At 42.0% G+C, this 23362-nt stretch overlaps 1 protein-coding gene across 3 annotated transcripts in view; it reads left to right on the top strand.

Annotated features, from left to right (window-relative positions):
* SLC9A7 (solute carrier family 9 member A7) overlaps positions 1-23362 on the top strand; it is a 3436621-nt gene that overhangs the window by 2998636 nt on the left and 414623 nt on the right. For 2 of the 3 annotated variants that reach the window (XM_044072072.1, XM_044072071.1), the window contains one exon: positions 16138-16220. In XM_044072072.1, the coding sequence (XP_043928007.1) occupies positions 16138-16220 (83 nt within the window). Of the gene's footprint in view, positions 1-16137; positions 16261-23362 lie in introns of all 3 variants that reach the window. The other variant, XM_044072073.1, reaches the window with a different exon arrangement.

The raw sequence follows: 23362 nt of genomic DNA, 5'->3' as shown, positions 1-23362 counted from the left end.
GACAAGGTTCATTTGGCTGCCATTTCTCATCTTCCTGTGGGTGAGAATTCTACCTCTTTAGCCTCCTCCAGACTGTGTAATGCCTTTATTAAATGCACCTTTTTGTTATGCCCCCCCAGTCAAGGATCCTGTTCTCCCTTGGGACCTTACTATGGTTCTTCAAGCTCTGGTCGCTCCGCCTTTCAAGCCTGCTGCAACAGTAGATCTGAAATATCTATCTTGGAAAACAGCTTTTCTGGTGGCTGTTACTTCTGGCAAAAGGGTCTCAGAACTGCAGACCTTGTCCATCAAAATTCCTTATATGATTTTTCATAAAGATAGGGTTTCCCTTTGGACTAATCCATCCTTTCTTCCTAAGGTAGCATCACCAGTCAATATCAATCAGACCATCAATTTGCCTGTATTATTTCCTAATTTTACTAACAAGATGGAGTACAAATTCACTTGCTGGCTGTTCATAGACCGTTACGATTCTATTTACACAGGAAAAAAAATTTCCGTAAATCTGATCAATTGTTAGGTTTCCCCAAAACAGAAGGATACAATCTCCAAGGTCACTATTGCTAGATGGATTTTCTCATGTATCCTTCAGGTCTATAAGGACAGAGGCATGTCTCCTCCGTGACAGGTGAGAGCTCATTCCACTAGATCGATGGCTACGTCTGCAGCTTTTTGGTCTAGACTGTCTTTGGATGATGATTGTTCTCCAGCTACTTGGTCCTCATCTCATATATTTATTTCTCACTACAAATTGGATTTGACTTCCAGAAGGAGAGCATCCTTTGGTTCCGCGGTGCTCCGGAATATCCTTCCATGAGCGCCTCCCAGGAGTTGAGTAGCTGGGGACTCTGTCCCACAGATTGAAGACCAAATGAAGTATACTACTTCAGATAAAGAAGTTATGTACTCATCACAATGTTCCATCTGAGTAGTTCTACTTCATTTGTCTTCAGCTGTCCCTCCCTCCTTCCCTCGGACCTTGGCATATGAACAGCCTACGGGTTGCAGTTGTAGATCACAAGTATTTTTCAGGTCGGGTTGTCAGTATAAGGTTCAGCAAACTCAATCTGTAGTTTGGAAGGTAGTGAGGTGTGTTATGGGTAAGGGGAGGAGCTTGGAGCTCGGAACAGATGCTAGTAAAGTTGCCGGCTCAGATCCAATACGGATCCGGTATCTCACAGGTTGAAGACAAATGAAGTAGAACTACTCAGATGGAATGTTATGGTGAGTACATAACTTCTTCTGAAATATTTCTAATACCTCTACAGGATCTCTGGTTGTTTTCCTTGTTATAGGCTCCCTAAGCTTGGCAACAACCCTTTCTACTTTCTGTTGTTTGAGCCATTGTGCTAAAAGTATTTGTGCTCTGGAGTTATCAGAAAAAAAGTTGTTTAACAGCAATCTTTCTAAACTCATGCATATCATTGAGATAGTTATTTATTTTCTCTTTAGCACTCTGCAGTTGTATCAGTTCTTGTTCTGTAATACTTTAACCTTTGATCTGCTGTTGTCAATTTTTAATCAGTTTTCAACAATTGGGTTTGGATCTGACTCTTGGAACCAACATGGCCGTTATTTTCAGCTCGTGGCTACTAAGCTTTCAGGCTCCTCTCTTACTCATAATGCTCTGTCCCCTAACGTACCTCGAATCCCATTTGCCACTTTCTCATTCAGACGTGGTCGCTGTGAGCTCTTGAGCGTAGTGTTAATTATTTCAGAGGTAACTAGAGTTCTACTGTATTTATACCCTTGTTATATATATTTTGCATATATCACTTATTGTAGTTTCTGCTTTGCCTCCCTTTCCTACACTTTTGTGTATTTCTTGTTACCATTGTTGGTAAACCTTTCTTCCCCTTTTCTACATGTTTATTGTATTCTTGATACCATTATTGGTATCTCTCCTCCTTCTCTTTACTGAATATATTAAAAAAAGTTTTTTTGTTCTTTTCCTGATTTTTGGTATTAATATAAATGAAAAACCTTTGGGATTTAAAAAAATGTCAGAAATGCTGTCGCAAATTACCATGTTCGGGTGGTTACGCTTTATGCGTCTGTTGCCTAGGCCCAGAACATCTTCAAATGGATTGCAAAATTTGCAAGTCCTTTAATCCTTGAGCCATTACTGACAGGAAAAACAAGAAAATTCTAAATGCTTTGCTACCTTCCTCCTCCTCTGAAGCTCTGTCTGGGGCTCAACCCCCCCAAGCTTAAGCAAAAGGAGCTTTCTGGAAATCATTCAGCTCCATTTGTATCCTTAACCCCATCCTCAGAGCTGATGAGTGAACCTCCTAAAAAGAAATGTAAGAATACGGATCCGAAGTTTGCTCCTTCCCCGAAGCTGGTGTCAAAAAGGAAATTGGCTTCCTTGGATCATATTGTACCCTGTCAGGTACCATCTTGTTTGGAATCCCACCAGCACTCCAGATCTCCCTTTGTGACATCATCTTGTTCTTCCAAAAGTCGGACTGATGCTGAGGTGGATAGAATGATGAAGTTTCTCATGGTGCAGATTCAGTTGGAAGTTCTTCCAGCTCCTACCCCTCCGGGTCATGAAGCCCTCCATAAGTCTATACCTCCAATCTCGACTCCTTCTCTGATCTGACTAGTGGTTTCAGAGCCCTTGGATCAGAGTCTTCGGGACCACATGGGTTGGATCCAAAGATCATTGTATCCTCAACCCCAAGACCTTTTTTGAGTGCACTGTCTCCAAGTGCATTGGAGCCAAAGCATCCATGTCAGATCCAAGGTGTTGAAGTTGATTGCAAAGTTTTCAGAGCTGTCTCTACCCTTTGGAGCTTTGGCATTGGATATGTCAGCACTGACCTCTGCCTCGGGTGGACTGCCTTAAGGCAGGGGGAGCAGATGGGATGGAAGCTTGGATTTTTGGCTCTGTTGACTTCCTTCTCCCTGGGGCATTCCACTTTCAAGTGCTTCTGCAGGATGGATGGTTCCTCCCCCCTTGGATCTTCTCTCTGGATCCCATGTGACTCTGCACCTTAAGCCTCATTACTCTACTTCACAGGGACCACCAACCTGAAGTCTCCAGGTTATACAGCAGGATATTACCACTTCTTCTGATACTTCTCTGGAACATTCCACTGAAGAAATCCCTAGGAAGAGAAAGTGCAAGAGGAGGCACTTAGACTCCCCTCAGGAGTCAGTCAAGGAAGATAATTTTGATGAGGGGAAGGGGTCCCCAAGATCACCACCTGATGACATTCTCATTTGAAGATGTCCTAGGCTAGAGATCCTTAAGCAGAGTGGTGGTTGGCGTATTGTTAACCCTTCCCAAGAGGAATCGGTATTCATGGAGGCCTTTGGAGTCTGGCCCTTCTACCTCCTGAGTGACTCCACTTATTGACGAGCTCATTGACTTGATCTCTAGATGGGTGTGGAAGGAACCAGACATGGTTGAGATGATCCCCAAGAGACCGGACCTTGACTAGCACCACCTCAAAGAAAGGGATATTGGAGCAAAGGAGTTCAGGTAGATGCCATGGTCTTTGCAGTAGCCACCAAAAAGGAACTTGCGGAACAGAGTTCTACTGTCCATATCTCTAACCAGTATGGGTTTGGGAATCGTGTTTATGCTTCAGTGACATTTGCACTCAGATCACTGAATTATTTGGCACACTTCACTAGATCGCAGAGGGATTTGATTAAGGAACTCTCCAAATCCCTCGCCTGGACCAGTACTAATGAGAGTCAGACTTCTGTGACCTCACAGTTGCCTTCCCTACAGTTGATTACTAATTCTTCCATTAGCCTTATTTTGCACGTGGTTAAAGGTACCTCAAGGGCGGCGGGTTCAGACTTTTCCATTAATAGGTATGCCTGGATGCATTTGTGTGACTTTGTGGAGCCCTTCAAGTCCTGTTTCGTCAATGTACCTTTTGACGGAACTTCTTTGTTTGGCCTAATGTAAAAGACGCACTCTCCCAGTGCAAGCAAGAGGGAAGGACTCTCTCTGCAGTAGGAGTACGTTTTTCAGCCCCTCAAAGAACCTTTTCCATGAATCAACTAGGAGGTCAGAAAATGTGGTTCAGGAGGTTCCCAGGGTCCTTTTCAAGATCCACGTTAAGATAGTTCCCCCAGAGACAGAGGGGGGAGCTCAAATGGAAGAATCTTCCCACAAAGCAGAGGAGTTCTGCAGAACCAGAGGTCAAGAGATTCCTTTTTCGACAGACCCTATCAGAACTCCTGAAAGGAGACCCGATTGTTCACCTCTAGAGGCAATTGGGGGGCCATTTATACCTGCACCAGAGAGCCTGGCTAGACATTACAAAAGATACATGGATATAGAGGATTATTTCCAGAGGTTATATAATTCCCTTTTCCTTACCACCTCCACCTGTATGCAAAACTCCTGATGTTCCACCCAGTCTGAGGAAAGCAACAACACTAGAAATAGAAAAGTTGCTAGAAAAAAGAGCTATCCAAGAAGTCCCGCCAGATCAGGCAGAATCCAGAACTTACTCAGTATTCTTTTTAGTGCTAAAGAAAACAGGGGACTGGAGACAAACTCAGCAGTCTGAACAGATCAGGTTCAGCACACCAAGTTTTGGATGGTCATGGTTCAGTTCATTCGTCCCTTTTTGTGCAAAGACGGCTGGATGTATTTGATAGACTTTCAGGATGCATAGTGTCACATAAAAATGAACAATCTAAAAGGTACTTGTACTTCCGGCTGGGAGCCAGTCATTACCAGCTCAGAGCACTGCTTTTTGGCCTCATCACAGCCTCCAGAGTGTTCATTAAATGTATGGCAGTGGCAGCAGCTCACTTGAGACTGCAGGGATTCCGAGTGTTTCCATACTTGGACAACTGGCTCATAACTGCTCCAACCAGGCCTATATTGATAAGATCTTGAGACTAGATACTCCAGACTTGCTTACTCCTGGGGATTACCATAAATTACAACAAATCTCAGTTATAACCATCTCAGACATTGGAGTTCATAGGAGCAATTTTCAACACAGTATCCATGACAGCTTCTCTTCCTTTTCCAAGAGTACAGACTATCCAATTCCAGGTCAGAAAGGTGATCCAAAATTCCTTAATGTCAGCTGATTGATTCTGCAAACCTTGGGATCAGTATCTGTGGCAATAGTTCTAGTTTCAGTAGAAAGATTTCATATGAGGATTCTTCAGTGGATGTTAGCAACTCAGTGGTCCATTCTTCATCAGCATATGTCCACTCAGTTAAAAATTACCAAGCTTGAAAAAGATATCTTTGGTGGCAGATCCGGTCAGATCAGGTTCTACAAGGCCGTCCCTTCATTCTTCTTCAACCCAATGCCATAGTGACCATGGACACATCCCAGATTGGGGAGCACTTCCTGGAAAAAACAGTCCAAGGCACGTTGTCCCTCGAAGAGGCCAGTTTGCATATCATTGTCCTGGAAATGAGAGCAGTGTTCTTAGCATTGCAAGCTTTCCAAGATAGTCTCCCTTTTGAGACCATTGCGGTTCAAACAGACAATATGTCAGTGTTTTGGTACATCAACAAACAAGGAGGAACCAGATCTTATCCCCTGTGTTGAGAATCTGTCAGAGTTTGGCAGTGGGTGATCTCATCCAACCAATTTCTGATAATAACGCACATTCCAGAGAAATCCAGCATGATAGCGGACAAGATGAGTGGGTCCATTCTACTACCTCACGAGTGGTCTCTCAATAAGAAAGTGGTGGAAATTATTTTTCATCGATGAGGCCAGCCATTCTGCAACCTATTTGCTTCTCCCCTAAACAAGTGCAGCATGATGTTCTTCATCTCACATTGCTGCAGTCCTAACACTTGGGTAGTCCGCTGTCCCTCGGTCGGCCCGAATATCAGAGTATAAGGCTGACGTCGGTCAGGGCGCATTTGACTGACATCAGAACGTCAGGGTACAAATGCGCATGACCGACGTCATATCCTCAGTCTTTTTTGCCGCATGGTCCGATGCAGAAGCAGTGTTGCAAGTGCCGTTGGCGTTCTGAAATTTTTCAATTCGGAGTTTCAGACCGAAGTCAGAGTTGGTTAAGTACCCGTTGGGGAATATTTTGGTTTTTCTTGCCTCAGTGGTTTACCGGATGTCAGAAAAAGTGAATAACTGTATTTCTTGTGGGAAACAGATACCGCATAGGGATTACCATAATTTGTGTATACCTTGTTTGGGACCTGAGCACGACGTTGTTGGGTGCCGCTTTTGTGCTAGGTTCAATAAACGCACTATAAAGCGGAGGTTGGATTGTGCCAGGTTGGTCTTTGGGAAGCGGTGCAATTACAAAATGCCGCCGGATGCTCCGGCCGGCTTCCTCAAAGAAGCGCAAGGACAAGGCAGTTAAACCTAGGTTAGAGGAGTCGTCCGAACCGGACGCCGGTTCTTTAGAGGCGTCAGTGGAACCGGTGGTTCCCACGGGGGGCTCTCTGGAGTCCCAGGGAGAAACTTTGCTTTACAGGATGTGGCCTCCCAGGAGGCAAGTCAGGCTACAGGGGCTTCTCAGGTTACTTTACTCCCCTCCCTTCCTAAGGTGTCTAGGCCTTCTCTTTCTGCTTCCAAGGCTTCTCCTAGAGGCAGGTCTAGTTTAGCTGCTGTGGGTGTCACTCCTAGTTCTTCAGGTTCTGTGCCCAAGAAGCACATGCTTAAAATGGCAGAAGATTTAATTTCTTTAATTAGAGGCTCTATGCCCCCTCCTGATAAGAGGCCTAGGATGGAGCCAGTGTTGGGGGATTATGAGCAGGCTTCAGATGTGTCTGAGTCTTCGGCTGAAGACTTGCAGGAGTATTCTCATTATTCTGACTCTGATGTTGATGATTCTACTCCTTCTGCTTCTCCTCCTGAGGATTTTTCTTTTTCAGAGACCCTTCACTCCATGAGAGAGCACTTTAAATGGGAAGGTCAGGACTTCTCTGACTCCAGGAAAAGGCTTAGGGAATTTTTGTTTATACCCCAGCATAGGCCTTTGGCTATACCTCCTGTTTTGACTGTGGTGGAAGATGTGTTTGCAGAGGCTTCTCTTAATCCTGATTCCTTGCCTCCTGCTCCTGTTAAACCAGATAGGTATTACAGGGTGCCTGAAGCTCATAAGTATCTTTTAAGAGTCCTAGGGCAGACCCAGAGACTGTTAGCCAGGGGCCCAAGGGTGTTAAGGCTTCTGTTGTCAAGAATCCGGTTCCTGCAGATAAAGAGGCCAGGGCCTTGGATAGATGGGGAAAGAAAGTTTATACTTCTTCCACCTAGCCATGAGAGCTTTGAATTGCCAGTTTCATATGTTAAAATATCAAAATTATCTGCTTTCACAGTTGAAATCTAAGGTTGATGCTCTGGCGGAAGGTATTGATTGTAAAGAGTTACAGGATTTAGTGCATGTGTCTGAACAGGTGGGTAAGCATTCTTTGCAATGTGGTTTTGATGCTGTACAGGCCTCCTCTAGGGTGGCTGCCACTGGGTCAGTTCTTTGCAGGCATGCCTGGCTGAGGGATCAAAATTTATCTGACCATGTTAAAACTAGGATTTTGGATGCCCCTTTGTAATCTGATGTCTTGTTTGGTTCTCCTGTTGAGGCAGTTTTAAAGAAAATGGAAGACAAGGCTAAGTCTATGCAGACTGTTAAAGATTTTTTGCAGGTTCAGCCTCCAAAGTTTAGTAGAAATTGGCCTACTAAGGGGTGGACGTATCCTTCTTATGATTCCCAGTCTAGGGGTAGCTCTAGACGTGGCAGGGGCAGAGGTCAGGGCTCTTTCAGGCCTAGAACAGGGAGTTCTCCTGCACAGTCTTCGAGTGAGGGCAGGGGTCAGTCCTTTCGTAATCAGACCCAATGACCTACCTTTTCAGCTGCCAGAACCTTCTCGCCTGGCAGCACCTTTGGGAGGAAGGCTGGCACTTTTCAAAGAAAATTGGAGTTTGATTACCCAAGACAAATGGGTACTGGATATCATACATCACGGTTACAGGTTTTATTTCCATACCTTGCCTCCTTTCAAAGGCATGCCAGACATTCCTCCTCCACAAAGAATGGAGGCTCACAAGCAAATTTCACTGTTACTCCAAATAGGGGCCATACAGCTGGTTCCTATGCCAGAAAGGGGCCTAGGATTTTATTCTCGCCTGTTCCTAGTACCAAAGAAGGGGAACACGTGGAGACCAATTTTGGATTTATCTATCCTCAACACTTATCTGGACATTCCCAAGTTCAAAATGCTGACGTTGCAGCAGCTTTTACCTCTGCTGGGCAAAGATCATTGGATGGTAACTTTGGATCTCAAGGAGGCTTACCTTCATGTTCCTATCAGACTAAGTTGCAGGAAGTATCTGCGTTTTCGAGCTGGGACTTCTCACTATCAGTTCTCTGCATTGCCCTTTGGCTTATCTACTGCGCCCAGAGTGTTCACGAAAGTTCTGGCTCCAGTGATGGCTTTCTTCAGGCTAAAAGGAATACAAATCTATCCTTATTTGGACGACTGCCTGATTCTGGCTCAAGAAAGAGAAGAGCTTCTTCATCATTTGGAATATGTGATAGCAGTGCTAAGATGCCTAGGGTATTCTGTGAACGAAATAAAGTCCAGTCGAGTACCCTCTCAGGACATGTGCTTTCTGGGTGTGAGACTGAATACAGCATCCCAGATGGCCTTTTAACCCCGGACAAACAAAAGAGTCTTTCCCTTTACTTCCATCAACTATCTCATCAGTCCGGGCTGACTGCAAGGACAGTCCTTCAAGCCTTAGGGTTCATGGCATCTTGTATTCTGGTGCTTCCCAATGCCAAACTGCATATGAGGAAGCTACAATGGTATCTCAAAAATGTATGGACACAGCACTGCCAGGATCTGGACACTGTCATTCAAATAATACCTTGCATTCAAAAGGAATTTTGTGGTGGGCTCAGGAATGTCACCTAAACAAGGGACTCTCTGTGACCCGCCAGAGGCGAGTCAGATTTTAACGACAGATGCCTCAGACAAAGCTTGGGGAGCTCATCTGAATGGAAAGTGGATACAAGACAAGTGGCCTGCCAGACTACAACATCTGCATATCAACATGAAGGAGATGTTAGCAGTCCAGTTTGCATTAATGGCTTTCAAGGAATTACTTCTTCCAGGGCAGGTGTTGATTCTAACAGACAACACAACTGTCATGTGGTACATCAACAAGCAAGGGGGAACGATTCTTATCCTCTATGCAGGCAAGCAATGATTTTGTGGGAGACTGCTCTCAGTTTACAGCTCAATCTTCAGGCAAGGTTTCTGCCAGGAGCACAGAACTCCTTAGCAGATGTGTTAAGCAGACAAATCATGGATCCCCACGAGTGGAAACTGGATCTTCATGTATTTCAGAAATTGACAGTGTCCTGGGAACTCCAGACATAGATCTGTTCGCTTCTCCACTAAACCACCAGCTGCCAAAGTTTTGCACAAAGGTATCATCCCACAGCTTGGAAAGTGGATGCTCTTTCTTTCAGTTGGACAAATCTTCATGTGTATGCCTTTCCACCTCTGCCTCTCCTCTCAAAGGTACTTCTGAAGGTCAGACAGGACAAGCCAAGGATGATTTTGATAGCTCCAGATTGGCCTCGACAGCACTGGTACCCACTACTGAGAAGTCTAGTACGGAAGCCTCCATGGCCTTTGCCTTTGATTCCACATCTGTTGTCCCAGGAGGACAGCCATTTGCTCAATGTCAAACTTCACTCTCTTCACCTAACAGCATGGCATATTCTGTTTTAAACCATAGAGGGTCTCAACTTCCACAACAAGTTTTGAATGTGATTTTGGAAGCTAGAAGGCCTAGTACAAGGAAAGTGTACGCAGATAAATGGAAGAGATTTTTGTTTTGGAGTGCAGCTAAGGATTTGGATGTTTCTGAGCCTGATTTAAGTGTGGCTCTTCAATATCTTACTGAGTTATTGGACAAAGGTTTGTCCTTCTCTTCTATTAAGATTCATGCTGCAGCAATTTCAGCTCACTATGACTGTGACCCACCATTGTTTTCTCATCCTTTGTTCAAGCAATTTCTTAGAGGGGCAAAGAATTTAAGACCCCACGAAGAGCTCCTACTCCTGCTTGGGATCTCAATTTTGTGTTGGAGAAACTCACTCTACAACCTTTTGAACCTGCAGCGACTGCTGAGTTGAAATATTTGTCATGGAAGACTGCTTTTTTGTTGGCCATTACCTCTGCAAGAAGGGTTTCTGAATTGCAGGCCCTTATGGCAGTTAAGCCTTTCTTAATTTTTCATAAGGACAGGGTATCTTTACGTACTAATCCTTCCTTTATGCCTAAAGTGGTTTCTAGTGTGGCTTTAAACCAAACTATTCATTTGCCTACTTTTTATGCAAATCCCCAAAATAAAGGGGAAAAGATTTTGCACACTTTAGATGTACACAGGCAGTTGCGATATTATTTGGACAGAACTAAAGGGTTCAGACAATCTCAGCAGTTATTAGTTTCTTTTGCTTTGTGCTCTCAGGGCAAGCCCGTGTCAAAACAAACTATTTCTAAGTGGATTGGATTTTGCATTGCTTTCTGTTATTCCCATCATGGCAAGGAGATTCCAGCTGGGATCAGGCCTCATTCCACTAGGGCTACTGCCACTTCAACAGCTTTTTTGAGGGGGGTGGCAACTAAGGATATTTTGAAGGCTGCCACTTGGAGTTCAGTGCATACCTTCTCTAGGCATTACCACCTTCCATTGTACTCTAAATCCAGGGCTGGGTTTGCTACTGCTGCGTTGCAGGGCATTCTGGCAGCTCCTGCTTCATTATAGTTTAGCCATCCTCCCTTACCTCTGCTTTGGGATTCTACCCAAGTGTTAGGACTGCAGCAATGTGAGATGAAGAACATAGTACAGTTTTGTACCTACCATAAATGTAGATGTTCGAAGATCCACATTGCTGCAGTCCAATTTACCCTCCCTCCTTCCCCTCTGTAGTTTGAGGTGGTTGTGTGTGTTGGGTTATCCATCTGAGGTATATTGTGTTTATTGTATATATTGTACATATTCTTGGTGTTAGGCTGGTTGTTTGTTTAGCTGTTGCCTATGGGTTTGGACCGTTTTCTTTAGGGTCTTCTGACATCTGGGGCAAGAAAAGACTGAGGATATGACGTCGGTCATGCGCATTTGTACCCTGACGTTCTGATGTCAGTCAAATGCGCCCTGACCGACGTCAGCCTTATACTCTGATATTCGGGCCGACCGAGGGACAGCGGACTACCCAAGTGTTAGGACTGCAGCAATGTGGATCTTCGAACATCTACATTTATGGTAGGTACAAAACTGTACTTTCTTTGCCCTAATCTGTTTTAACGTGATGCTTATATTTCCTTTTATTCTATAAGCCAGAAAACAAGATTTGAAGTATGTTAGAGGATAGAGCATTGTGGGTAAAGGAGGAGCTCAAGAGCTTGTTAGTGGCAGTGAGATGAACATAATGCCTGAGTCAGATGAGAGGGTCAGATCTAAACCCAATTGTTGAGGAAGAATGAAAAGGGATAACACAGATGGAATGTTATGGTGAGTACATGACTTTTTTTTATTACTTCTAAATACGTTTTGTTACTTCTTAACCATATCTTTTTATTTTATTTCCACCCCACTTGTAAACCCCACTGTAATTTTATCCCGCTCCCTAGCTGTATTTTCAGAAGAAATTTTCATTTTTTTTTAATAACTCCCAAATAATTTCCACTATTCATTCCTTAAATTCCACTCTTTTTAACAGGTGTGGAAGGGTCAAGGTCTCATTTTAATTGCCCTGCATTTTTATTTTAGTTATTATTGGTGCGTGATCTGATATAGTTATTGGATAAGCATCAAAACTTTCAATTAAATGCACATGTTCTTTTGAAGTGTAAAGTCTGTATATCGTAGCCCAGTTTTTCTGTCTTGATGAATAATATGTAAATTCACTCCTAGCTCCTAGTACTGAAGTTGCATCTTCCATGCTAAATATTTTCATAAATTTCTTCTAAAAGCTACCCTCTTTTGTTATATTTTCCCTTCTAGGCCCCCCAAACACATCTTCACTGTTGTAAATCAAATTCAGGTCCTCACTGATAAGTAATATTTCCTGCTGAAAGCTGATTATTTTCTCTCAATTTTTCTTGAGCTCCATTGTAACAGTTTTAAGTGGAATATAAATGCATGCCAGTGTAATCTCTTCCCTTGCCAGTAGCCCTTATTACTATAAAATTGCCATTATTATCTTTTTTCCTCTTCCAATACTGTTGGAGCTCCTCTTGCAATTACTGTAAGTACTCCCTTTTTTTCTTTGTCCCAGATATCCTGCTATCCTTTCCTTATCAAATTCGCATGGTCTGTTCTTTCTAAACTTGTCTCCTGTAGCACAGCTATTTGCACTGTGCATTTTTTAATATAGTTCACTACTATTTCTTTTTTGTATGTGTCTTTGAGATTCTTCACATTTAAAGATAACATGGAAAGTGCAACTATGATAAGAAGTTATTCCCCCTGTTATAACAGTTTTTTAATGTCTAGTTTCAGCTTTTGTGTTGCATGCATGCACTAATGTTTGGCAGGTTGATTTTTCATATAGCTGTTTCTTGACAATCCATTTAAACATATGTCAAATCCTACAAAACTTTTTATTTGTATGTCCCCCTTCAAAAAAAAAAAACACCTCCATAACACCCTCCAAACCTATTAACTTAATACTAACACACAAAACTGTACAACTTCAAATAATGTTTAACATTGCTAATAGGAGCGGTTGTCCCAGACTGACAGCCACACACACTTGAATTAACCTATAGTAAAGGTTATCCATGTTAGGATGCATGATGCAGCCTGTGCTTCTACTTCCACTAAGTGCTGTCTGTTTTTGTCTTCTTTATTCCTCTCCCAAATGAAGAAAATAACTTGAATGATTTCAGAAGACATTATTTCATATCCATTGAAATAAAGCATTATTTTGCTTTTATTGCCCCTTCTTAGAGTGTATCCATAGAAACACAAGAACCAGACACAGCTGTGTTCCACTACACATATTGCACTGTCTGCATCCAAAATCCTAGTTTTGCGCTAGAGGGAAACACTGTTCGGTATTTATTGCATTGAGTGCTCTTTCATTTATTTGCTTCCCTCAACATTTGCCTTTAAATCCAGAAAAGGGACCCAATCCAGTCATTTCCTCATGGAAAAACAAGAAAAGGCACATCAAGTGTACTTATATTATGCTCTTTTGTCCAGGCTTTCTTCTATTTTTATATTACAATGCCTACATTAAAACTGAACAAGAAAGAAAGCAAGAAGAAGGAATACAATAGGGGCACCTGTTTACTTTAGTATCCCTATTCCACACAAAATTAACTTAAAAGCTTTACTTTATAGTATGTAGTATATGCCATGTATTATAAAAATGCTGTTGAGAAAAAAAATTGTTTACATGCAGTTAACTCTTTTCTTCCCTTCTCCTATATCTTCTTCCAAACGTTAATGATATGGAGTAGGGCTTATGCTTTGGAGTCCCCTACAAGTTTAACAAAGTCAAAAAAAGTCCAATATTTCCAGATTTTTTTGTTCTGTCATACTTCACAAATGTAATTAATGCTTTGTAATGACACATTTATTCATCAAATTCCAAGTTGCTGTTTTTCTTCCTTTTAATCTCCATCTCCAAGATCCAATCGCTGATTCATTTCTAATGTACTCCTGGTTCTTCTATTCAAGTCTTGTGCGTTTTTCTATCAAACATTTTCCTTTGGAACATTAGAAAAGGTTTCACTGACATAGTCTGTGTATGGACTTTGTTAGAAGAGTAAGAATCAGAATTTCCTTGTGTTTGATAACTCACTTTTTTTTGGACAAACTTTTGCATTTCTTCCTAGCATTTTCTGCATCAACAAATGATTTTGATCCTCCAGGAAAACATATTCTGCAAATAGCCGGTCACAGCAGCTTGAATCTCACACCTGCTTCTTGACATTCCCTGATTGCTGGAATAAGTTTATTCGTGTTCTGCCTGGTATACAGTGAGTAATCATTTTCCACAAACACTCTACTGTCACAAAAGGTGAGGAGAAAACACTGGCCGGGAAGAATCCTGCAGCTGTTCAGCAAAAAGCAGTTCAAGCTCCAGCTCTGGTACAAGACATGACTGCAGTAATCTACAGGGAAAAAATAAGTCAAATGTGCTCAGAGCTGATTAAAATAAGCAAGGAGGTGTTCCCAGCTGTTATCCAGAGAGCCCTCTTTGAACATCAGTGTGATATATTGATTAGTGGAGTATATCTCTTAATTACTTCTTTTAAGAAATGCAGTAATTCCCAGAATGCCATGCTATGGAGATATAGTTGCTTTTCTTTTCTCTGTACCTGTTAGAAGTGACCCTGTATGTCTGTAGACAGAAATAAAGTGAATTTCTGGAACTTGTGAAATGCTGAATGAGAAAGCCCAAATGAGGGTGAAAGTAATAACACAGCTATTGCCAGGATTTTAAAGCTGTGACACTTATTAAAAACAAAGACAGATTGTCATGGCAGTATACCAAATGATTCATCAAATTGAAATAATCAGGTACATGGTCTCAGAAGTACAGTAGACTCTCTCTTATCCGTCCTCCTCTTTAACCAGCCATCAAATTTCTGCCATAGCCCTAGCAAAAGACAACAGGGAAGTAGAACATTTCCACCTCCTCTGGGCTAAATAATGACAGATAGTTGAGTTTTAGACTTCATATTCATTAGAAAAATGCATACTAACACAAATCCTGTTATTTATAACCTATAAATGCTATTTTGTATGCATTTTCTAATTAACCAGCCATTTGTTTATCCAGCCTAAGGTCCGGTCCCAGTGAGACCGGATAAGAGGGAGTCTACTGTAAACAGAAAAACTAACCGTTGATTAATAATTATAATACATATGACATCATTCAACAGATGGACATTTTACAAATTCATCTAGATTTATGTAACTTTTTAGATCGACCTATGTTCTTTTTAAGGAATTATATCTGTAATTAAAACCATAATTAAGAAGGTTGTTTAGTTCCTTTCTTTTAGATTATTGGACAAATAAATCATTTATCTGTAGTTAAGCTTCTTACCTGTTAACATTCTGCTCTTAGAATGTAAGAGGAATAAAATGTGTTGTTACTCTGAGCTTTAATACACCTGTGTAATATAGGAATTTCACTCCTAGAGAGACAGTTCATCCACTTTCAAATCTACTTATTGTGGAAGGAATTTATCCATGTACCCTGAATTCTTGCCCAGAAGTGAGAAGGGAGGGGTATCACATGTAGAAAACTGTCAACATTTTTACTTAGGAAGTGTACCACAGACCGCTACAGAGTAACCAGTATTGTAAAAAAATGCCATCTTTGACAGTGTGGTTCCAATACGGACTTGCATGGTGATTGTTAAAAAGAAAACATATGTATATTGCATGAAAATAAAGGAAATAATATTGGGGTTTGTTTTTCTTTTCTGTTACTGTATATATACCTATGTCACTTTTTAGAAGTGCCATGTTTATTAAAGGTGTTTAAAAAATAAGTAAAAATAGTGGATGGCCAGTAAAACCATTACACAGGAAACTGTAAAATATAACTGTAATTTTCTAGTTTCTATGAACAAATTACATACAAACACACAAGTAGTATGCCTTTGATATTGTGTGGTTTACTACATGGTAATTGTGTTGGTATGAATTTGGTTTTATTTGTAGGAAACATCTAGAAACCTGAACACACATTTTGCTTATTTATGTACTAGGAATGAAAAGGAAAATAAAGCATTGTGCTGGAGTCTTGGATGAGTGAAACAAATGCAGCTTCTCATAAAAGCTGATTAGTATGAGAGCATATTTCTTGGGTGAGACATTGAGGCAAAAAATGAAGGGCACATCTGAAAACTTGGTTCAGTCTTAAAACCATAGCATGTATGAATGATACTTGGCAGCCTGATGTCAAATACGACTTGAGTTGCTGCATTTAAAGCTGAGCAGATCAAATGACCAGACAAATCCCTGCATGACTTTGGAGAAATTCCATTCATAATCAGCTTTACTTTCTCTTTGGAATTTTGTTTAAAATAACCACTGTTTAACTGTCACACTGCTGTTGTTTATGCTTGATGTATAATAATGCACAACACTTTTAACTCTTATGTTTCTCGTTTTCTTTTTCAAGGACGTGTCCAGTTCTGAAGGCAGAAGCAGGACAAAGCAAGAAAGTGCTTGGCTATTCAGGTTGTGGTACAGCTTTGATCACAAGTATCCTTTTCATACATTCCTTTCAAGCAGTGGAATAAAGGTCAGTGTATTTTACTTGTATTATGCTCTCTTTTAAAAGCTTGCTGTAAGCACTTGGTGAGACGCAGAGTGGAGGGAGGTGTTGCCATGGCAGCATATCCATAGTTATTTGAGATCATTCTAAGTTCCATAGGCCACCCTGTGCAAAAGGATTTCAGTGCAAGTCAGAAGGATAGCTAGTGAAGATTATCACTATTACATGCCTTTGTATGTTTGTTTTGTACTGTTTAATTGTTTTCTTTTGCATCTTTTGTTTGCCAAGCAAACATACTGTTTCAGGGGACAGGTTTCGGTTAAAAATCAGACAGTAGAAAAGGCATAGTAGTAAAGCCGAGAAGCAAGTGTGGATATTCCTACAGTGTTATAAAGGTAGCTGACTGATATTGCTGCATCATATGTAAAGTACGAGTGTTGTGCCTTACCAACGTTAAATTACATGCTTTTCAGACAGAAAGTTCTTGTAAATATGTACTGGTCATTTTTTATTGATATACATTCTTAACTCACTGTGATTAGATTCTTGGAAAGTCCCTACCATATCTTATTTCAGTATTGTGTAAGAATACAGAGTTTGCTGAGGTTGAATCGAGTTCATGTTTCTGTGAGGAGAGAGATAGTTCCTCTGCTTGTGTAGCATCTTGGCCTTTTAGTACAAGGGAAACAGTGGAACACCAATACTTTCTAGCCTGGTACTGGTTAATCAGTATTTCCTCTGTAAGTCACTGGAACTTTTTCAGCAGAAGTCAGTACTGCTGTGGTGAGCCTGTCTTGTTGCATTGCATTGACCAAATGTCTTGAGTCTGAAAACAACTAAAATATTCCCCACAAACAGAAGATCTGAAGTAGGAGAATTCATTTGTCAGCAACCTGTGGGTATGGATCCGATATCGGATCCGAACCGGCATGGTTTATCCAGCTATGGATCTGAGCTCCTAGCTCCTCCCCTCCCCCATAATGCCCTGCTCTCCCTACATGACCTCAGATCTAGTTTGCCGCGCAAAAACAGAAGTTTTCTGTTGTTGCCAGTAGTATACAAGATGTATTAGTGTTTTCATAGGTTGGTACTAGGCTATCGACTCTAGGGCCTAAACAAGCCTAGCCATAACAATTCCCTGGCTATTTCTTCCCACAATATTTACTTCCCTGGACCCCTGTCTAGCAGTGTGACTGATGTGATCCCCGGGGTGAATTTCCTATTGGTAAGGTTCCTTTTGAAGAGGGCCAAAGAGGCGTTCTGCTTGACATATATGGGCAGTCTATTCCAGAGTCTGTGGAGTCTCTTGGTCAGGAACCTATCCCTCCAGTATGTTTAGTTCATTGTGATGACAAGGTTTAGATCCCTGGAGCATGTGGCTCTGAGGGATTGGGATTTCTTTAAGTGTAGCATTTCCAACAGCTCTGGGTTTGACATGGCCTTGTACGTTAAGCAGAGATTGCCTCTGAGTAGACGATATGCGACAGAGTATAGCTGGAGTTTTTTTTAGACAGTCAGCATAAGGCATCTGCTTTAGGCCTGTGATTCTTGTAGTGAGGTATTTCTGCGGCCTTTCCAGTTGTTGCAGATGTCTTGAGAGGTACATACCAAACGGGTCATTGTATTCTATAATGGGTCTAATGAGGGATGAGTACAGTGGGACAATGACCTCCTTTTTTCTGGATGAAAAGCCCTTAGTGATGAGGTGTGCCACATAGAAGGATTTCCTGACTGTTGTGGCGATGTGGTTATCGAAGGTGAGACCACTGTCCACCTGTGTCCCTAAGTCTCTCATCACACTTTAGGTGTTTAGTGTACTGCCACCTATGTGGTAATTCATGGGTACATAGTTTTTCCCAAAGGGGATAACTATACATTTCTTGGCATTAAGCTTGAGCCCATGGCTCTGGCACCAAGCATCTGTTTCTATAAGGCCATTTTGTAGAATATCCACATCATTTGGGGATTCAGTAATGGCTCCCAGTTTGCAGTCATCTGCAAACTTTGTTAGCCTGAGTCCCTTAGTGTTGGTCTGTACTTCAGAGAAGTAGATGCTAAACAAGAGTGGTCCCAGGACTGAACCCTGAGGTACTCCACTTATCACCTGTCTGGAGCTGGATTTGGAGTTGGCTACTTTTACAGTATAGGTTCTGTCAGTAAGCCAGTTGGCAACACATCGAGTGACGTAGGGATTTATGCCCAGCTTAGTAAGTTTGTCTATAATTCCAGAGTGGAGGATGGTGTCAAAGGCCTTGGCGAGGTCCAGATTGGCTGTGTGGACCTCCATACCCTGTTCCACAGCTCTGGAGACTGATTCAAAGAAGTCAATCAGGTTCAGGAGATAAGATTGGCCCTTCACGAACCCAAACTGGGTGGGGTCCAGAGTTTAAAGGTTGCCAATGTGTTTGTTTAGAAATTCCATGATAATGCGTTCCATGTCCTTGCAGATCGGGCTCGTCAGACTGATGGGACGGTAGTTCCCAGGATCCAAGGTGGATCCCCCTTTGTGGAGTGGGATAACTGTAGCTGTGTGCCACTCAGTAGGCACAAAGCCTGAGGTGAGGCTATGATTAAACATGACACTTATGTGAAGTGCCAGTTCATTTTGTAGTTCATGTAGCGCACAGCCTGGGATGTCATCTGGTCCCATGGATGCTGTATTCTTAGCTTTGGAGAGTGCAGTTTCTACCTGTGTGGCAGTGATTACCAGAATTTGGCAATCTTTTGGTGTTGAGATGGGTCCTTCAGGGGGTGAGAGGGGGGTGAAGTTGGCACTAAATCAGTCTGCCAGGATATTGGCAATATCCTTGGGATCAGTGTATTTAATGCCATTCTGTTGTAGCTCAGAGCAGATCTGAGCATTGCCATTTAGATTCTTGACATAACTATAGAATGCCTTGTGGTTGTCTTTGGAATCTTTAGCAATTTTATTTTCGTAACTTGCTTTGGAGGATTTTATGAGGGATCTCAGCTTCTTACTGATGCTGGTAAGGGAGTTTTTTGCATCCTGGGATTTTCCTCTTTTCTGCAACAGTTTCTTCCTTCTGTTGTATAGTTTGTTTATAGCAGGGGACCACCAGATTGGCTTCCTTTTTTTTGGAGGAGAACATCTTGGTTCTATTTGGGATGGCACAATTCATGCACAAGTGGATGTGCTCATACAGTGCCTTAGTGTAGAATTGAGCAGTCGAACTTTCAGCTCCCGTCTGCATGGGTGTCATGACGTTTGTCACCTCTGACTTCAGTAGTATGAAGTTGGCTTTGGAGAAGTTTTTTTTACAGAGGTTTCCTTACTGGGGGGTGAGGGTGGGATGTGGATGTTAAGGGTGATTAGCTTATGGTTAGACCTGACCAATGAGGGGGTGACCACTGGTGTGGAGCATCTATCTCCCATGTTGGTGATGACCAGGTCTAGGATATTGGAGCCCCTGGTGGGATGATGGGTTAGTTGATCCAGGGCATTGGAATTTATGAATTCCAAGAACCGTTGGGAAAAGGTGTTGGTACCCCTGTAGTTTTCCCAGTTAATGGCAGGGTAGTTGAAATCACCCAGTATTAGGGTGTTTGGTTGTATCTTAATATTTTCCAGTATGTTTAAAAAGGTGTAGTGAGAGTCTTGGGGCATGGTGGGGGATCTGTAGCAGGCCACGATTTGGATTGTAGTCTTACCTAGTTAGTTGTACCTGGAGAATTTCAGATGCATTGTGATGGGGCAACTAGCTTGGAGGTGTGAATATCCTTGGTGAATATGGACACTCCTCCACCTTTAGTGTTTCGGTCTTGGTTTGGTGGCCGAAAAGTGTGATAAGAGATGTAGCCTGGTATTGCAAGGGTGCTCTCTGGAGCCTTAAACCAGGTCTCAGTTACTGCACAGATATCAATGTTCTTCATTTTTAGAAGTGCCTCGAGAGAGTGCATTTTGAGGTTTAGACTTCTAGCATTGAGTAGCATTACCTACAGATTTTGCATGCTTGTATCTGTTACGGTGGTGGTGGTTTTGTCCTTTGAACCTTGCCTAAAAAAGGCACTATAGGAGTGGCAAGAGCTTTAGCCAGTAACCTGAATCCCAGGGTGACAGGTGCAGACCATCTCTGGTAAAGCATTGTGGTTTGTCGATCATGTCGTCCCAGGCAGACAGATACTGAATCCCCTTTGAACGACACCAGAAGCTTAGCCAGTTGTTGAAGTCAATTATTTTGTCCTTGTACTGTGGCATCATTCTGGGTGAAGGCAGGATGCTATTCAGGGCTAGGGCAGACCTCCCAACCGTTCCGAATTACTCATTTTTTACCGAGTTTTGGGGTCCAAATGAAGAGGTGCCACGATTCCCGATTGGCACCCCTTCATTTCCGATTTTTCTTTTTTTAGAATTTCGCGCTGTCGGAGCTGACGTCATCACGTGCGCGATGACGTCAGCACCGTCAGGCTACCAGCCAGTCGGAATTGAGCTCACGGAGCTCGCATCATCATTTCCGGCTGGCGGTTTTAACGGCGGGAATGCGAGCCTATGGATTTCATGGCAGCAGCAAAGGGGCCAGCGATGCGAGCCCACGGATTTAATGGCAGCAGCAGCAGCAAAGGGGCCGGGGATATAGCGAGCCGGGAATGCGAGAACCGGGATTTATGGCGGCAAGTCCGGAAACAGAAGAGGCCGAGCACTACTACTCAGGGTAGGAGAGTGTGTGTGTGTGTGTGTGTGTGTGTGTGTGTGTGTGTGTGTGTGTGTGTGTGTGTGTGTACATGTGTGTGTGTAGCCTTTTCACCTGTTATTCTAGTGGTTAATTGGGATAATTTGCAGTCACTGTAATGTTATGGACACCAGGTTTTGTTTTTTTTTTTTTTGCTTGTTTTAATAAACTGGGTGTTTTCAGAGAATTAGTGATGCTTGACTTTATTGTATAATGTATTATTAAAGACTTAAAAATAAAAAAGTGGGCATTCAGGACATTCAGAAGTTAATTTGTTGGAATGCTTGCCTTCTTTCAAGGAAGTTTAAGTTATTATACAGTAGACACTGGTTTGACTGCGTTATCCTGTAGAAAACAAGTAATGTTTACTCATTTTTTAATTAATAATCGTTTTGTAAGTTGCAGTGATTTCAGAAAAAGTAAAATAAATTGGTATCTGAACCTCCCACATGGGGATAAGTTGCTAACCCTGTTATTTCACTTTATGGGTTGTGTATTTCTGAGAAAGAGAAATTTTGTAGAGCAATTCTGTATAATTTTGAGCAATTAATATCATCATCTCTATTAAAGGGGAAAACTTTAAGATGACCAGTAGAAGTTATTACCTTATAAAAATAATGTTTTGGCTCTGAAATGCTCTGAGGGATGGGTGGCGCAGTGTAAACCTACAGAAGGGTATAGAGTGTATGTCATGAATTTAACACCAACCTATTAATAAATATTTGAAGCTAGTTGCCATGAAATATGAACTATAAAACTGCAAACGTTCATAAATGTGTGATTATACAAGGAATATGACCTTAAATTCATATCTATTTTAAAGATTTCTCAGCTGTCTGCTTGGGTAATTACAAACACTGAATTGTGTCAGTGATAAAAACAGCTCTGCTTCATAAGGCTTCTTTAACATATGGTGTCATAATAATTCAAAGTGATAAACTTTAAGGAGGTAAAGCCAGCAAAGAGGGATAATGTTTTGACATAATTTTTGTACTAATTCTCTTGAATAGTGTAACTTTTATTACTTAATGAGTTATGCATGCTCTTTGCGTGTACATTTTTTATGAGATTCACAATGGATTTCATTGTAGAAGTAAAGCAGTATGCACAGTGTTTATGGTAAATTGGGTGAAATAGCCATGTAATGGGATATTGGAATGGCTGCAGGGGGACTCTGGTGCCATATTTTGGTTGTCTGTTCTTCAGTTTGCATTTGAAAGTTGGCATCTCACAATTCCATTGGAGTGGGCGGGGTTAATTATATATGCATATTTCATGTTAATCAGCGTACAGATTTGTACCTATTTTTCATGGGCCTTGTCCAGATTTTTGATGTTTCCAGGTTGAGAGGTATGGTCTAGGGTCATACCTGCCTGGGCCTCATGATCCGAGTGCTCTTCCAGGTCTCTCTTCATTTAGTCCAGGGAGGTACGTCTCAAGTCATTCACTCCAACATGGATAATGACAGAGTCATATTTGTACTTGTTGTGGAATGACTTGAGTGCATGCAATATGTGGCAGATCCTGGCACCCAACAGGCAGCTGACTGTAATTTTCCCCTTGTCCAGCTCGGTGAGTGGGACATCAGTATGCCTGACTATAGAGTCGCCTATGACTTAAGTGTTTGGTACATTTTCTTGCCTTAGGGGCTGTTGGGTGGCACACTGGTGTTTTGAGCTATGTGTCACTTTGGTTGTGACTGGTGTTTGCATTTCAACTTTGGAGGTCCTTGTTGCATGGGCAGGTTAATGTTAAGGGCCTCCGCATATTTGGGTTTAGTGTTGCTATGTGTGGGTGTTGATGGTATGGGTTTTGAAGGGCTGTGTTGCTTGATGTGTAGTGCAGGTGTTAACCTTCTCCTCTTGACCCTCTAGCACAATCTTGGCTTGAGAGAGCTTTGCTTCCAGTTTGGCTATGTAAGTGCATCTCTCGCAGGTTGTGGTGTTGGGTGGTAGGAGGAGAGGGTTGCCGGTGTAAATGAGGCAGTTGCTGCATTGCCCCAGTATGCCCAGATTCACCAGGTGGACAGGAGAAATCACTGGAAGCTGACCCTTGGACATGCCTGTTTAGGTGTTTTTTTTGTAAAGTACAAGAGCTGTTTTCCCTTACCTTTGCAAGGTACTTTGTGTAGTACAAGTAATGTCTCCTTATTAACAAGGAGAGTTGAGTGCTTGTATCAGTTTAAGGCTTCCTAGTGCTTTCCAGCAGGTTCTAGAGCATGTGCTAGTCACGGGTTCAGATTTTAATGCTACTACTGAGATTGATCAATTATTCATTTCCTTTTAAAAAACAAGTTGGATAGGCCTGACTCAAAAACTACAGTAGCCAAATGGGTAACTGATTGTATTTCTCATGTGTACTCCTTAAAATGTTTGACTTTGCTGAGACAGCCGAAAGCGCATTCAACTAGGGCAATGGCTACATCATCTGTTTTTTGGTTC

Source organism: Protopterus annectens, chromosome 5.part0 (assembly GCF_019279795.1).
Source record: "Protopterus annectens isolate FY-2018-M chromosome 5.part0, PAN1.0, whole genome shotgun sequence".
NCBI lineage: Eukaryota > Metazoa > Chordata > Ceratodontiformes > Protopteridae > Protopterus > Protopterus annectens.
This window is presented reverse-complemented; position numbering and strand designations above follow the sequence as displayed.